Source organism: Carcharodon carcharias, chromosome 16, assembly GCF_017639515.1.
Source record: "Carcharodon carcharias isolate sCarCar2 chromosome 16, sCarCar2.pri, whole genome shotgun sequence".
Taxonomy (NCBI): domain Eukaryota; kingdom Metazoa; phylum Chordata; class Chondrichthyes; order Lamniformes; family Lamnidae; genus Carcharodon; species Carcharodon carcharias.
The window spans coordinates 67,756,988-67,775,298 of NC_054482.1; the positions used below are offsets into that span (position 1 = coordinate 67,756,988).

Here is an 18,311-nt window from a genome sequence, read left to right on the forward strand (position 1 = left end):
ATTCTCCTATGATTCTATGAAATAAATTTTAACGAACTTATACATTTTCAAAAAAGGAGAATGAAGCTAATTAGTTCCTGAATAACCTATCAACAGGAAGACTCCTACAGGGACAAAAGGAACTTTACTTATTTGCATAGCTCTAATCCTAAACTACTTGAAAAGCTATTTTCTGGCTCTTCAATGAATTGCCAATTCTTAAAGAGTGACATAAGAACAGGAGTAGGGCATTCAGCCCACAGGTCTGTTTTGACATTCATTGAGATCATTCGTCTGTATCTTAACTCCATCCTTCTGTCTTGGTGCAGAGATGAGAAATTTCTCCTGCCTGGCAGAATTTCAACATTTGGATAATGGATTCCTGCTCATTTATTTCTTTTTCCAACATCTGCATGCCCCTTGGACACTGCCATCTCCAATGCAAAAGCTGGAAGAAGAGTCTCAGCCTGGGAAATCTCTGTCAGTAACAAAGCTGAGAGCAGGAGCCAGGGAAGCCGCCATTCAGCCTTGTGCCAGCCTGGTCATTGTGCTGTCATTAATTCCATCAGATGGGCTCATTGTGTTGTTGACTGCATGGTGGGGCAGGCTGGGAGTTGGGGGGAGCACTGGAGCCTGAATCTTCATGGGGTTTGGCAAGCCCTGGGGATGAAGTCAGTGGAGCTCAAGGCTCCTCGAGGTTTGGCAGCCCAGGGGTGGGGAAGCAGCGGAGCCAGAGTATCTGCGGAGTTTGGGAGGCTGGGTGGAGGGGGTGTTGTTGGGGTGGGCATTGAACCCCAAGTCTCCTTGGGGTTTGACAGGCCCAGTGGAGCATTGGAGCCTGAGTCTCCATGGGGTTCATCAGGCTCAGGGGAAGGAAGGGTGATTGGCAAGAGCGGCTGCTGAATGAGATGAGATGGAGGTATTGGAAAGAAGGGTGTGCGTAGAGGGCTGATTACAATGTGTGGGTGAGCAGAAAAGGGCTTCACTGAGTCTTCTGTCACCAGGGAATATGAAGAGCTTGGCTGAAAATTGCATGAATATATTAAATAATATTTTTACAAAGTACTTCACAGGTTTTCATATTTATATGATATACTTTACTGCTATTTTGTTTTTGCTGATGTCAGCGTTAATTTTGAAGAATTTTTTTATTATAGCTGTGTTATTGAGTTGACTTTCCAGGCAACTTTTCTTGATGGAAACATTGAACTTTATTTACAAGACAGCAATAGCAGCTACATATGTGCACCAAACTATATAACTAAAGAAGAACTCCCTCCTTGAGGTCCCCCATGCTGCTAACTCATTGGTTTACTCAGATCATGTGATCATAGAATACAGAATTATTCTTAAAGCTACAGTCCTACATTTATCCAAACTAAAATTACTACATCCCTCCCTCTTTAACTTTTCTGTATGTTTTGTATTTACAAGGATATTTATCTCATGACATTACAATATTTACACACGTAATGAAATTACAAGTTCAGTCTTTCAGGTGGTTTCCTGATCCATGTGGAACGTCGTAGCTCCACGGCTTCCGTTTCTTTGACAAAAACCAACTTCCCTGGAACCGCATTAACGTCAGGTACCTCATTAGGCACAGGCAGTTCAGCATTGTCTACTCCGACACAGACATCGGGCATGTCTATCCTTGGTTCAGCAACTTCAACAGGAAGCACAGTTTCATCAATGGTTACAGGTGGAACATCATTTTGTTGGGGTATCTCCCTTCTTAAGTGATCCACATGCCTACGGGTGATCCGGCCCTCCACTTCCACGTGGTACAACAATGGTCTGGTCACAGAACTTGCTTTAGCAGGCAACCACTTGGGTCCTCCACCGAAAATCCTTACATGTACTGCTTCAACAGTAAATTGTCGCTCACCACTATGCAAATTATGAGTTGGTTTTTGGTTCCCTTTACTTTTCTCCACCTTCTCCTCCAAATTGGGAAGTATCAAACTTAGTCTTGTTTGAAGATGGCGCCTCATAATAATTCTGCAGGTGATGCACCTGTCGTAGTTTGGGGGGTTGTTCTGTAGTGAAATAAGAAATGAGCAAGTTTAGTTTCCAACGATTCGCCTGTTAACTTTTTCATTCCCGCCTTAAAAGTTTGTACTGCTCTTTCCGCTAGTCCGTTAAATGATTGATGGTATGGTGCAGTCTTCATATGGTTGATACCATTTAGGCTGACAAATGTTTGAAATTCAGCACTTGTAAATGCAGTACCATTATCTGAGATGATTACTCCTGGCAATCCATGGATAGAAAAGCTTTGGTGCAGTTTTTGGCATGGAGAACCTCAATCTTGGGAATAGGGTACCTGTCCAGTTTGATGCTTTGTTGACCATTAGTTTGTCATCCCTATAGATCCGCATGGTCTGATTCGGTTTTAGGACAGGGCCTATGAGACTCTGAGAACTGAACAGCTTTTATGACACCCAGCCTCTCTAGCCAGTTCAATGTCAACCTTCTCCCTCAAGGAGTATGGAATCGGTCTTGCTTTCAAGAAGTGAGGAGTTACTTCTGGGTCCATGTAAATCTTGGCCTATAGGCCTTTGATTTTTCCCAGTTCATTCTTAAAGATGATGTCATTTTTTTTATCAACTCTGGTATTCCACCTGCTTGCAACTGGAAGATTTTGGACTGGTTTAATTTAATCTCTTTCAACCAATCATGACCTAGCAGGCATGGTCCTTCACCTTCTACCACTATCACTGGTGGCCGTGCTGTTTGGTGATACCTTTTACCTGGATTTCTTCGCTTGTGTACGTTTTCAACTTGGCAGAGGTTTGTTCCAAATTTAATTGTTGAGCACATTTATTTAAATATCTGAAAGTGTGTTCTGCTACCACAGTGGTAGAAGCACCAGTGTCTACTTCCATTTTTAAGGGTTTAACATTCATTTGCAATGTGACAGCAATTGGCTCTGTCTTCTCAACTTTCATGTTGAATAAGGAATAAGTGTCAGAATTGGTTGTTTCTGGTTCTTCCACACTATATGCTTCATTGGTCTTCATTTGATGCCTTTGTTTTAATCACGCCTTTGCAATGTTTCAAGATGTGCCTTCTTTTGTGACAAAAATAACAATCCACCTTTTTAAATTGCCAATCTTTAGGAGTATGATTGTTTCCATGTCGATAAAAATTTGTTTTCGAGTTTGCTGCTAAGCTGTTTCCTCTAAGTTACCGGTTATTTCCCGCTTTGCAGTGGAGTCCGGGCTTTTCACGCCACTTTTGGCTGACCGTTCCTGCCCAACTAGGAAAACGGCGCCATTTTGCGCACCTTGAATTACTTTTGCATCCCTTAGTGCCTCCATCGCAAGCGCTATTTCTAATGCTTTCTTAAAATCAAGATTCACTTCAGCCTGCAATCTTTGCTGAACAGCATCTTCTTGCATGCCACAGACTAAACGATCCCTGAGCCTTCAGGGTTTCACCGATATCACAATATTCCGTTAGTTGTTTTAATTTTGCCACGTAGGTAGCAATGGTCTCCCTGGGGCTCTTCTGTGAATTGAACCTGAACCTTTGCATTATGACTGAGGGCTGGAGTTGGAAATGCCCCTTAACAAGGTCTACTAATTTACTGAAGCTGTTTGAATTGGGGGACTGGGGGCCACCAAGCTTCGAATTAAACTGTAGCTCTTGCTCCCACAAATACTCAGGAGAATCGCTCTCTTCTTTTCCTCTCCTGTGATTTCATTGGCTTGAAAGTAGAATGCAAGACGTTCTGTATATTGAGACCAGTCATCTCTGGCTGGCTCAAAGGGATCGATTTCTGCCAAACTGTGGCATCTCAGATGAGTATATCTTCCTTTCTTTTTAATTATCTTAGATGCTCACATTCACTGGGCAAGGGACAGCACTAGATCTGATCCCATCCTTGTTGCCAATTTGTTAGGGAGTTGATTTTCCAGGCAACTGTTCTTGATGGAAACATTGAACTTTATTTACGAGACAGCAACAAGGTGTGCATCAAACTCTAACTAAAGAAGAACTCCCCCCGTCAAGATTCCCCATGCTGCTAACTCATTGGTTTACACAGATCATGTGATCTTACACCACAGCATTATTCTTAAAGCTGCAGCCCTACGTTTATCAAAACTGTAATTACAAATTGTTCATGGGATGTGGGCGTCGCTGGCAAGGCCAGCATTTGTCGTCTACCCCTTAGTTGCCCTTGAGAAGGTGGTGGTGAGTTAAAATGGGACCACATTGGAAAATAGTTTGTGAAGCACTGCCCTGGTCCTTTGCTTCACTTCACAGGTACATAAAAGAACATGACCTAGATGTATTTTTAGAATAGATTTCATCCTGTATTACATATACTAACTGCATTGAATGCTGAAATGCTGAGGCCACTTTAGTGATTGAAAACATTTGCACTGGTCCACAGTCGTGATGGTAACAGAAGGAAAACAAACAAAAAACTAATGTTTCTACCCAAGTCTATTAATTCTTCCCACCCTAAGTCACCTAGAAGCATTTTCAATTTACTACAGATCGTAAAATATACTATAATTGCATAATTCCTTGTAAGAAAATTTTAGACTTTTTTGTCTTTGGCCACTCTCACCTTGTTGGCGCCATACCCTTTCAATCCTTTGACTAGCAAAAGCCTATGAATTTTAGATTTAAAATTATTAAATCTTCCACTACTTGTGGGATTTCATTAAAAAGTCAAACAAAGAGGGCACTCAGTAGAATATTTACCTCTGCCACGCTGTGTTAACTCAACATTACTACAATTATGCACCTCTTCCTTGAGACTTTTCCCTACCTGGTTGATGCTATGTAACTACAAAGCTGAAAAAGAAATCTTTATTAATAGCTTCCATCTCATTGAGGAGGCTTCAGGTCAATCCACATCCAACAACCTGCTCTGGAAACTCTGCTCACATTTTCCAGCTGTGACAAATTGCACCTCAGCAGCTGAGATTATCCACAACATTTTAAAACAATCATCAAAATTCTAAATCAAACAACCTTCAACCTTCTTAAAAAAAAAGCCAATTCACCCAATCCACCAGTTCTTTCGAAAATTTCCAGGATCCGGGTCTGCATTTTCGCCAAAACTAATCAGCTCTTCCTTGGGCGATACTCTTGTCTGTGTACAAAGTTTTGTTGTAATCCGTCCATTAGTTTTTGAGATATATTGTTTATAGACTAACCAATGGGTGAAAACTACCTCCACGTAATAAATATTTTCATTGTATAATTCTGTCAGTCAGTCAGATTGATTTGATTTGATAAACAATCTGTTTATTTTAAATGATATATCTTTGTTACGTATAAGCTTAGTTATATGAAAAGCGTTTGGTAAAATGTTCTGTTTGATCTTTGTAGGTTACTGCAGATGATTATGATATTGATAATGTTGAACTCAAGAGAGATGGACAAAGCCTGGGCATTACGGTTGTTGGTTATGTTGGTGCATCCCATGGTGGTGAGTTCACAAATAAAGAATTATGAACCAGGAAGCCATTCTATACTGGTTCTTTGCTAGAGCAATCCAAAAGTAATCCCACTGCTCTGATGCCTCCCCACAGACCTGCATCTTGAGGGAAGACAGTGACCTGGTGGTGTTGTCACTGGACTAATAATCCTGAGACTCAGGGTAATGTTCTGGGAACCTGCGTTTGAATCCCACCACAGCAGATGGTGGAATTTGAATTCAATAAAATCTGGAATTAAAAGTTTAAGAATGACCGTGAAACCATTGTCGATTGTCGCAAAAACCCATCTGGTTCACTAATGTTCTTTAGGGAAGGAAATTTATTGTCCTTATCTGGCCTGGCCTACATGTGATTCCAGATTCACAGCAATGTGGTTGACTCTTAAATGGCCTTGGAAACTGCTCAGTTTCTCAATGGCAATTAGGGCTGGGCAATAAATGCTGGCCTTGCCAATGACGTCTATATCCCATGAATGAATAAAACAAAATCTTCTCTACTCTTCCCTGAAAGAAGTGATGTCCTTTGTCTCCATGCGGTAAAGAATTCCATGCTCAAAGCAGCAGGTATGGTAGCAGAGTGTATATGTTGCTGGACTTAGACTGATTTACAGGCATGACTTCAAATCCCATGATAGTGGCTGGGGAATTTAAATTCAATTCATTAAATAAATAAGGAAATTTAAGTCATATTACCAATAATGTTGAGCACGAGGCAACCAGATTGTCATATAAACCTATCCAGTTTACAAATATCTTTCAGGAAATCTGTTGCACATACCTGGTCTGGTCTAAATGAAACTCCCGACCCACAGTAATGTGGTTGACTCTTAACTGGAGTGCAACTATGAACAAAAGTTCTGGAAGTTGACTGAATGAGGGTATCTTAATCTCTTCCTAAAAATCTAATTTTATTTGTATTTAACATTTAATATGTAACTGAAATTTACTGTTTAAATTCTAAATTTCATCAAGGCTTAAGCAGAGATATACAAACTCTCCACTGGAGAGCAATTGAAGTTAGTTGATTAAGGAAATTAGCTTAAATTGGTGTTGGATTTTTGGATGGATTCCAATTGCATTCAATCCAATTCACCAGTAGTTCATTTTAACTCTCGGGCTCTGAATGATACTTTAAACTCACAAGGTAAGGCGAGATAGTGAATTCAAAGTAGCTTTCTTTAAATAATATAAAATAGTACAGAATTGTCATGTAAAATTATGGAATTACAATACAGAATTAGTTAAGTCAAAATATATAGGACTCATACATCCATACAATTAAACCTTCTCATAAGTATCATTCTCTGACTTTCTACACTAAACTAACTTCAAGTACATAACTCAAAAGAACTCATACCTTATTCAAAAGACCTCTATGGCTTTCAACAGGTGATCAGTTCCACAAAAGCATGCTTCATCTAATCTTCCATCAGAATAGCTGAAGATCAATCTTAGTTTCTAGGCTAGGATCCAACCATTCATATGAAGGCATCAAAATCTCAGCTATCCTTATCTTTTGTTTCCATAGCTACACACATTCAATAATGCAGATCTGTCTTGTTTTAAGACAACAAAGGTAATTCTGGTGAATTAATCTTAATTAAAAATGTGAAAACTTAACAAAAGTAACATAACGCAGCTAAAATGAAAGCTGAACTAGTAATGCCATTTCTCACAATAATCCAGGGTTAAATCTTTGATTGTTATTAAAAGACAAACTGCTTGCAATTTTGAAATTACTGGTACATGTTTCTATATATTGTGATACATTGTATCATTGTAGGGTACATGTTGCAATTAATGTTGAATTGTGACAAAAGTTCTCAATATTGCAGTGTCGTGCATTTTGCTAAAGACCCTTGTTTAATAAAAAGGGCCTATTATTGTTGAGCCTTTTAAAATAAATATTGCTTCATTCTAATGTTCACCAAAATTGAGGTTCAATATCTTAAAATCATCTGTTGCCAGCTTATCTAATTCATTGTCAATAGAGTAATATATAAATTGATTACTGTCAAGGAATCACATGTTACTTTTAAGATGGCTTCCTTTGACCCTGTTAATTTATTTGGTAAGTTTAATCTGAGGATGATAAGTTTTTGCTAAAACTCACCATCAAAGCTTTGACATGACAGATGTGTGCCAGGCATATCAAATCGATGAGGGGAACTTGATCATGCTATCACAACGGTATTGCAATTTGTATTTATTTCGAGATGTGTACCCTGAATTCAGAAGAAATAAGTCCACCAAGACTTCAGGTATTTTAAAAAAAACAAAATTAAACATTTATTAACAAAAGAAAATATTTCAAGCACATACATAGGTCTACAAATTACTACTATAATAACTCCTAAAACCCCTAAATAATCTGGCATCCAGTTACACCCCAACTAGGGCAACAGTAAAAAAAAAATAGATTTTAAACAGATCCAGGCAAGTCAACACAATATCCTGGACAGAAGGAAAAGCTGGCTTTTCTCAGCTTCCGTTTCTGTAGACAGCACAATTAATGCACAAAAACTGGAGGCTTCTCACACTTCTGGTAGATCTTACAATGCATTCCCTAACACAGAGCCTCTTTCCCCTTTATACATGTTCCTTTCAATGTAAATTCCATTGTTCCCCAATGTCTTTGGAACTTTACCTTTCTCAAAATCTAAATCTTTTCATGGTGCTAATATTGTCAGTAACCTTTGGGGAAAAATGAACACACTGCTTAGCCTAGCTTTTCTGGCTAGGTGTAAACATCCTATCATCACTTTGAAATTCAAACTGCCCTGATTTATCTAAAAATGCAAATTCTCCTCACTTTGCATTCTTAGACTTCAGCCATGTTTACATATTTAGCATTTCAAACCTAGCTTCTTTTGATGAGTCAAAGCCTCCAGACCAGCTGTCTCCAATTCAATTAAACCCACCCCACCCCCCACCAACCACACACACACACACACAGTCCAAACCCCACTGTCGACCTACTTTTACAAATCACAGTAACATTATGAAAATCATTTTACTTTCATGACACCCCCTCCTTTCGGGAAAATGAACCATTATTTTCTTACCCATCTTGCGCTACCTCCTATACTTATCTATATATGTATGCTGTTACATTACCAGATGCATGCACTATATATAATTAAATGTCTAGTTTTCCCTTTGAACTTTAAACTCTTGCAATGCATCTCGTCCAGCCACATGTATAATCTGTGGGTTAAATAGCTGAAGTAATAAACTCCATCTGAATAGCTTTGCACTTCGGTCTCGAAATTTGTCCAGAAACTTTAAAGGATTGTGGTCTATATAAACAATTGTTTCTGACGAATTGTTTGCAACACTAACACCAGACCCGGAGTCTCCTTTTCGATCATTGAATATCTTCTCTGTTGTACATTCAACTTCCGTGAAAAATACCCTATCGGTTTTTTAATTCTAGGTTCATCACCCTGCAACAGTATGGCCCTATTGCCTATATCACTTGTGCCAATGGCCAACTTAAATTACTTGGCATAATTGGGTACTGCCAAAACTGGTGTCGTAGTCAATACAGTTTTCAAACTGTCAAATGCCTTCTACACTCCTGTGTCCATTGAAACTTCTGGTTCTTTTTTAATAGTTCAATCATTGGAGCAACCACATTATTACAATTTGGTACAAATTTCCTGTAAACCCACTCACACCCAGAAATCACAAAACTTCTTATTTTGTTGTAGACATGGGGAAATCCATGCTAGTTTTGACTTTCATATCTGTCAGAGCCACCTTAACCATCCAATGGTATGGCCTAGAGATGTAACTTGCGCTTTTGCAAATTCACTTTTAGCCAAGTTTATCACTAAATTTGCTCCTTGTAGTCGGCTCAGTAATTCTTCCAGATGTTGTAAATGCTCCTCCCACGTTTGACTGAAAACTATCAAGTCATCAAATACACAGCTCAATTGCTCAATCCTGCAATTACTTTGTCAGCCGTTGAAATATTGTGGGTACATTTTCATACCAAATGGCATGACTTTAAACTGATATAGTCCATCTGGCATCACAAAAGCCGAGATCTCCTTTGCTCTATCTGATAACGGTACTTCCCAATATCCTCTCAGCAAGTCAATCTTTGTGATAAGTTTTGATTGCCCCACTTTCTCAATGCAATCTTCCAACTGTGATATAGGATATGAATCCATTTTTGTCATTGCATTCACCTTTCAATAATCCACACACATTCTTAGTGTTTCATCCGGTTTCGGTGCCATCACAATAGGCGAACTCCAGTTACTGCAAGTTAATCTATAAGAATGTTGCCTGATCGAAGGTGAACCTTTGACACATCATATGTAGCTAAATTTGTCCTTCCCAGCTTATTCCCGCAAATAGCTGTGTGACTTTAATAGTTTCTCCAAATCACTTTGACACTTGGTTGGAAGGTAACTCAATAGTACATTTAAATTTTCAAGTATCCCTGCATTAGTCAATTTGATTAGAGGAAGATCAATTTCAGAATCCTTCATTTCTACGACTTCCTCCTTATCTACCATCACTAATACCTCCTTTTGGTCCTCTTCCCTGTCAAAGTACTCTTTAAGCATATTTACATGACACACTCTCTGCTTCTTTCTTCTATCTGGAGTATTTATTAAATAATTTACTTCATTCAATTTCTTTAGCAAATCACCCAGTACTGGTAACAAAAGCAACACTTTTTCCCCAATAACAAATCTATGAGCTATGGCTCTCCTATCTGCCTTCACTTTCATCACTTGCTGCAATATCTTTAAATATTCCCCAGCTAACGTGCTCTGTCCAATTTTCCTCTGAACTTTAATACATAATCCAGGAGAGTCGTTTCTGAATTTTGATCCACCAATTTCTCATGAATCAATTTCAGTGGTCCCTTTACCTCATGACCATAGACTAATTCAAAAGGACTAAATGCAGTTGATGCATTAAGAGCATCCTGAATAGCAAAAAACAAGAATGGAATTCCCCTATTCTAATCCTGTGGATAATTCTGACTATACGCCCTCATCATACCTTTGAGTTTGATGCTACTTTTCTAAAGCACCTTGTGACTCGGGATGCTAAGCTGTTGACATAAACTGTTTTGTCCCCAAATTGTTCATTACTTAAATAGCTGTGACATGAAATTTGAAGCCTGACCTCATTGTATTTCTTTAGGTAAGCCATATCTTGTAAAAATGTAGTCAACCCTTCCACAATTCTCTTTGTTGTAATATTTCTCAAAGGCATCACTTCAGGAAACCTTGTAGACGCATTGATTATTGTCAGTATGTGCTGATTTCCACTTTTCGTCTTAGGGAGGGGTCCTAAACGATCAATCAATCATGAGCCTAGTGAAAGGTTCTTCCTTTGAATCACTGCTTGTGGTTTCCCTATCAGCTGACGTTTGTGACATGTTCTACAGACTTTAACTACATCTCTATGCAATCCAGGCCAATAAAAAATGTTTTTGTATTTTCGCCCATGTCCTTCTAATTCCTAAATGTCCACTCGTTGGAATTTCATGAGCTATTCTCAGTACCTCATTTCTATATCCAATTTGTATAACAACCTGATGTTCTGCTATCTAGTTTTCATCTGCTGAAACCTGATACGGCCACCACTTTCTCATCAACACATTACCCTTAAGGTAATAACATTCTAGAATACATTCTTCCTCTTTTTCTGAGTAATTTGTCTGATATAACTGTTTTATTTGTGGATCCTTTTCCTGTAACTCTACCAACTGCCTTGAGCTAAGTAGCTCAGCTGCATTCTCTTCCATTATTTCTTCCTGAACAGCCTTATCAAAGACAATGTCACCTAATTGAACTTCAACACAATTTCCCTGTGTTTTAACTTCCTCTTATTCCTGTTTCAACCTGTGAGCTTGTGATCTTGTTACCACACAATCTGGAAACAATCCAGGATGCTCTTTCTGCAACACTTCTGTTGAAAACAACTCTACAGGCTCCTCAACTACCATAGGCATCACCCACATCTGTGACCCAGCTATATCATTACCTAAAATAAATTAAACTCCTGCAATGGGCAATTTTTCCACTACTCCAACAATCATCTCGCCTGTTTCCCACTTGCTCTTTAAATTTACCTCCCACAATGGAATAGGTTTAGCATCTCCATGAACCCCGCTTATTATCACCTGTTCCTACAATACTCCCTCTGGACAACAAATATCACTATCCCACAACATTAAGGATTGACTAGCCCCTGTGTCTCTCAAAATTTTAACATCTCTACCTACTCCACTCTGTACACATGGAAAGACTTCCCCTTTAAACATTTATGCAACCTGCTCCTCAACTCCCTTGGGTAAACTGTGAACACATTCCCACTTCTTTACTTATCACTGATTCTTCCTGTTTTACCTGTACACAAACCACTGGCTTTTTCCTGTGCCTGAACCTCAGAACCCATAGTACTTTTACTTCCAGAACTTTTCTGCATCCCAATAATTCCAACAGATTTTCCCTGTAATTTCCAACATACTGACTTTGTGTGCCCAACTTTATTACAATGAAAACACCTCAATTTTCGAGTATCACTTCAACGCTCAACATGCTCCTTTTTAGCCTGAGAAAAAAACTTCCTGGGAATTTCTACCTACTCCTCTTCCCTGACTACCCACCTTCCTTTCACCTTCCCACTTTCTGTCCTCTGATTCAAAAGAGTGAGGAAAAAGGGTTTAGATCTAATAAACTAACTCATAATCATCAGTGATTTCTGCTGCTTGTCTTACCATTTTAACCCTTTGTTCCTCCACGTGAGTTTTCACTACTGAAGGAATTGAATCTTTAAATTCTTCCAAAAGAATTACTTATCTCAGAGCTGCATATGCCACCGGTATCTTTAATGCCTGTATTCACTGGTCAAAATTACTTCATTTTACTCTCTCAAACTCAATATAAGTTTGCCCCAGCTGTTTTCTCATGTTCCTAAATTTCTGCCTGTATGCTTCAGGAACCAACTCATATGCACTTAAAATTGCCTTTTTTAAATCACATCATAATCCACTGACATTTTTTCTGACAGTGAAGCATAAACCTTATGTGCTCTACCCACTAACCTAGATTACATAGCAATGTCCAGTTTTCATGTTGCCATTTCATCTGTTTAGCTATCTTCTCAAATGAAATAAAGAACACCTCCACATCTCTTTCTTCAGACTTTGGAAGAGCTTACACAAATTTAAACGTCTCCCCACTGGGTTTTAAGTTAATGGCTTTTTCATGATCAGAACTTTCCTCCCACAATGGAATAGGTTTAGCATCTCCATGAACCCCGCTTATTATCACCTGTTCCTGCAATACTCTGAGGTCTCTCTTTTAAAGTCCAGCTTTTTAAGTTGGCACTCTTTTCCTTTCCTTTTCTAACCTCACCATTTCGAATTCCCTTTCCTGTCTTTTTCTCTTTCCTGCCTTTTTGCCAGTTCCCTTTGGAATGCCCTTTCTTTCTCTGCTGCCCCTAGTTGCAGTTTTTTTCATTTCCTTTGCTTGTTCAAATTCAAGCTTCTTCGTTTCTAACTGCAGTCACACTACCTCCAGCTGTGACTCACTAGTGTCAGGTATCACTTCCAACTTTAAATGCTATTCTATCACTTCAATTATGTCTGCTTTCTTTGCCCCTACAGGTAACCACAACTGCAACTTATCCACCAACTCTGTTAACTTTCCCTTAGATACTTTTTGTAACACAATCAGTGTTATATGTTTTACTTCCAAAAATGTTTTAGCCATGAATACAGCCATTTTTGCAGTCTCACCCCTTTAAAAATTCCTCACACCAACTCCTGAATTCAGAGTGCTTCTTGTACTCGTAACCTTAAGATTCACCAACTCCAAACCAATCAAGGAATTTTAAATATCCCACAAAAAGCGCCCAATTTTTTATGACACGGCAGATGTGTGCCAGGTGGATCAAATCCACAAGGGAAACTTGATCATGCTATCAAAATGGTATTGCAATTTGTATTTATTTTGAGATTTGTGCCCTGAATTCAGAAGCAATAAATAAAGCAAGGATATGGATATTTAAAAAAGAAAAAGTTAACCAAGTGAGCATTGGTCCAATAGAAAGTGAGTCTGGGAATTAATAATGGAAAATGTGGAGATGACAGATGAATTGAACAAGTATTTTGCATCAATCTTCACTGTAGAGGAGACAAGTAACATTTCAGAAATAGATGTAAATCAGGAACTGGAAGAAAGGGATGAAATTGAGAAAATTACAATCACCAGGTTTGAGCAATTGGTGAAGCTGCAGGCTGACAGGTCCCCAAGTCTTGATAGACTTCATTCAAGGTCTTAAAATAAGTGGTTAGTGAAGTAGTTGATGTGTTGGTTTTAATTTTCCAAAATTCGGAGAAGGTTTCCAATAGATAGGAAAATAACAAATGTAACTCCTTTATTGAAAAAAGGGAGGGAGACAGAAAGCAGGAAATTACAGGCCAGTTAATCTAACATCTGTCATAGGGAAAATGTTAGACTAACAGGGCACAGAGATAAATTCAGGTGATCAGGTGGAGTCAACATGGTTTTGTGAGTGAAATCATGTTTAACTAATTTATTGAAGTTCTTTGAAGAGGTAACCTATGCTGTGAATAAAGGGGAACTGGTGGATGTACTGGACTCAGATTCCAGAAGGCATTTGATAAGGTGCCACATTAAAGGTTATTGAGGAAAATGAAAGCTCATGGTGCAGGGAGTAATGTATTGGCATGGATAGAAGATTGGCTAGCTAATAGGAAACAGAGGGTAGGCATAAATGTGTCACTTTCTGATTGGCAAGATGTAATGAGTTATGTGCCACAGAGATTCATGCTGGGACCTCAACTTTTTTCAATTTAGATAAATGATTTGGATGAAGGGACTGAAGGTATGATTGCTAAATTTGCTGTGGACACAAAGAAAGGTAGGAAAGTAAGTTTTGAGGAGGACACAAGGAGTGTACAAAGGGATATAGATAGGTTAAGTGAGTGGGCAAAGATCTGGCAAATGGATATAATGTGGGAAAATGTGAAATTATGGCAGGAAGAATAAAAACGTATATTATCTGAATGGTGAGAGATTGCAGAGCTTTGAGATGCTGGGGGATCTGGGTGTCCTAGTGCATGAATCGCATAAGGTTACTATGCAGGTTAGAAATTAATTACAAAAGCTAATACAATGTCATCATTTATTGTGAGGGGAATTGAATATAAAAGTAGGGAGGTTATGCTTCAGTTATGCCAGGCATTGGTGAGACCAGATCTGGAGTACAGTGTACAGTATTGGTCTCCTCATTTAAGGATGGATGTAAATGCTTTGGAAGCAGTTCAGAGAAGATTTGCAATGCTAATAACAGGAATAGGAGGGTTGTCTTATGAGGAAAGGTTGGACAGGCTAGGCTTTTATCCACTGGAGTTTAGAAGAGTAAGAGGCAAGATCCTGAGGGGTCTTGACGGGGTAGATGTGGAAAGGATGTTTCCTCTTGTGGGAGAATCTAGAGCTAGGGATCACTGTTTAAAAACAAGGGGTCGCCCGTTCAAGAGAAATGAGAATTTTTTTCTTGGAAGGTAGTGAGTCTTTGTAACTCTACCTCAAAAGAAGGTGGAAGCAAAGTCTTTGACTGTTTTTAAGTCTGAGTTAGATTTCTTTATAAGCAATGGGGTGAAAGGTTGTTCAGGGCAGGTGGGAATGTGGATTGAGGTTGGGAATGTGGAGTTGTGGTTACAATCAGATCAGCTATGATCTTATTGAATGTCAGAGCAGGCTCGAGGGGTCTACTTCTGCTTCTAATTCATATATTCGTAACTGCACTAGTAAATGATCTCGCAAGCCAGTACATTCTCAAAGGCAGTTAGGAATGGATAATAAATACTGGCCTGGCCAGATATGCCTACATCCCATAAATGAATTAAAAGTGCATGCTTAAATAAATTTCTCCAAACCTCTCTCCTCAGTAAAGGTGACAGTTTTAAACTAAGGACACGGCACTACTGCCCACGCAGAGGAAATATTCTTTCCCTACTGACCCTGTCAAGTTTCTTCTTCAGTTGAAAACTTCAATAAAATTATCTGTCTTTACTCCAGTGGGAGGTGGCCCAATATTGCTTGAATCCACGCTGCCTGCTCTTAATGCTGATGTGATTGTCAAAATTTCTAGTGAAAGGAGGACCAAAGGCTCGGCAGCATGAGTTCCATTTCTGATCAAATATCATTTTAGGCTGACACAGTGTGTGCTGCATTGGTGGAGGTGCCATCTTTCTGATGGGATGTTAAATAAAGGCCATGTTTGTCCTGACAAGTGAATGTAAAAGATTGCATGGTACTATTTTGAAGAAGAGCTACTGAGTTATTTACAGTGGCCTGGCCAATATTGATCCCTCAACAGACAACAGAAAAAGATTATCACATCGCTGTCATGAGAGCTCACAGTCTTCAAATTGGCTCCTGGTTTCCTACATTACACACTGACTACACTTCCAAAATATTTAATTGGCTATAATGTGCTTTGCAATGTTCTGAGTTTGTGGAAGATGCACTTTTAAATGAAAGTCTGCACTTTTCTCTTTCATTCTTGTGTAGTAATGAGGGACAGCTGCACTGACACAGTCATGTATTCAGATGAGATGTTAAAGTAAGGCAAAGTCTGCTCTCAGTTGGAAGTATAAGATTCCATGGCACTATTTGAGGAAGAGCAGGGGAGTTTTGGTGTCTTGGCCACCGTTTAGACTTATCAGAAATAATGATAGTTTTCCATAGAAAACAGACATTCAAGGATATATTGGTGATAATTGGTATCTCTTGGATCTCTGATGAAGCAGAGTAGATCGAACTGCAACCGAATAAGTGACTAAAGCCTAAAGGAAAAGAGCAAAAAACTACGGATGCTGGAAATCCAAAACAACTCCAGTGGTGGAGTGTTTAAAATTGGAGATGTATTTAGAGTCCAGAATTACTGGGGAAATTACTGAATGGAATAATTTGATATTATAATTTACAGATACCTCTGGTATTTTTGTGAAAAGCATAATACCAGGAAGTGCTGCAGAACAGAATGGACGTATTCAGGTCCATGACAGGATCATTGCTGTAAGTGACATTTTATCTTGTATCATAATTCTTCACATTTGCTTATATTTCTCATTGAATCATGAGCCATTCTTCATAATCAGGCACAATTAATTACTTTGATGGTGTTTGAAAGGATAATATTATCCAGGGCATCAGAAGAGCTCTCTGTGCTATTTAGAACAAGCAGCCAGGCAATAGTGTGAAGATAAAAGCCTTGGTAATAAATAGGATATGAGTTTTTTTACTATCGAATTTTTGAATTTTGAAGTTAACAGGACTGGGTACAGACTGGTTCAGCCTGGGCAAGCTGGCAGGGGGAAGGTTCCAAGGGGCTATCGCACCTCTGACAGTATAGCACCCTATTAATACTGCACTGGAATCAAGCATAGATTATGTGCTCCTGTCCTGAAGTGGTACTTGAATCCATTACATTCAGATGGAGTTGAGAGCCGTCTTGCCGTGTAAGAATTGAGTTGAAAGAATCTTTAATGCATACATGTTTTGTATCTACATTGTCCTTTACAGACATCTTCAATTACAAAATTTACATGGTGCCTATTTTGAACTATTGGCACACATAGGCAAGATCAATGTTAGAAAGGTTTCTATGATGCATAGAGGTGGTTCACAAAAATTGTATTTATTTTCAATAATTCTAATTAATTGTGGAACACACACTAAATTCCCAAAAGGAAATCTTATAGAAATTCAAGTTACTACTTTGAAATGTCTTACAAAATAAAGCTGAAGTTAGAACTTTTCATTAGAAATTTCTGGGGTAAACTGAGGCTTGAGAGTTGACTCACACCAGCACAAGGTACTCCAGTGAGAATTTTTTATTTAACTGAAGCTTAACCCTTTGTTTTAAAATAACGCTTTTGTATTTTACTAATCTTCTGTTTGGTTTTCTGAAACATGGATAGCTGTATTGTGGACAAACCTGGTTTACAATATTATGTTCTTGTTGAATGCATAATTTGTCATCACTCTGCCTCCTGCTTACTTTATTTTGAAATGTTTCCCAGTAAAAATTCCAAGTGGGATATGTTATCCAAACTTTAAGGTATTATTTGGCTGGATTAATAGCAGTTCTTATCCCTGTTTTTGGATGTGGAATTGGTCCAATTTATCATACTTCTGGCTCCTCTTTGCAATTAACCAAATGGAGAAATTCCTTGTTTATAGAATGCGTTGCAAAGGATAAATTAAAATCTGGGACATAGATTGTCCCATATTGTTCCATACTGCATTACTTTGCACAGTTCAAATTACAGACTAGAAGACAACATCTCAAAGTATAATTGATAAATTATTTAATCTGCACAACTAAGCAAACTTTAGGAGCAGCAATGGGTAAGTTACGAGTGTGTTGAACATAAAGGCCTGAATCTCAATGTAGGCTGCTGATGCAACTTGAGATCCTGAGGAAGCCCCTACTCACACAAATGCACAGTAATTACACAGGGAGTTTAAAATGTCCAGTTGTCAGTTTTACCCTGTCCGGATTGCTGCACTATTCCCTAAAGCAGTGGGATGAGAAAGCCATGTCCACAGAGACTTTGGCAGTTTGCCCTACACTTAGCCTGGCTTTTACACATACTCCACCACTCAGCAGGCTTTATACCTGCTAGTAAAAGCTCTAAGTAAATCAACTGGAATGTTAAAGCCTCTAGCACTCAGAGCAATCCTGATATATCTCATCACCACCCGCCCCCACCCCACAACAATATTCGCCCCCTTCTGTCATTGTTCACCATTCCTACCCCCCACTGCCATAATTTTCACCCCTTCCTCCCCTTCACCTC

The 18,311-nt window shown here is 38.8% G+C and overlaps 1 protein-coding gene across 6 annotated transcripts in view; it reads left to right on the forward strand.

Annotated features, from left to right (window-relative positions):
• patj (PATJ crumbs cell polarity complex component) overlaps window positions 1-18,311 on the forward strand; it is a 398,928-nt gene that overhangs the window by 42,438 nt on the left and 338,179 nt on the right. For all 6 annotated transcript variants that reach the window (XM_041208336.1, XM_041208338.1, XM_041208340.1 and 3 more), the window contains exons 9-10: window positions 5,332-5,431; window positions 16,436-16,524. In XM_041208336.1, coding sequence (XP_041064270.1) covers window positions 5,332-5,431; window positions 16,436-16,524 — 189 coding nt within the window. The remainder of the gene's footprint in view (window positions 1-5,331; window positions 5,432-16,435; window positions 16,525-18,311) is intronic.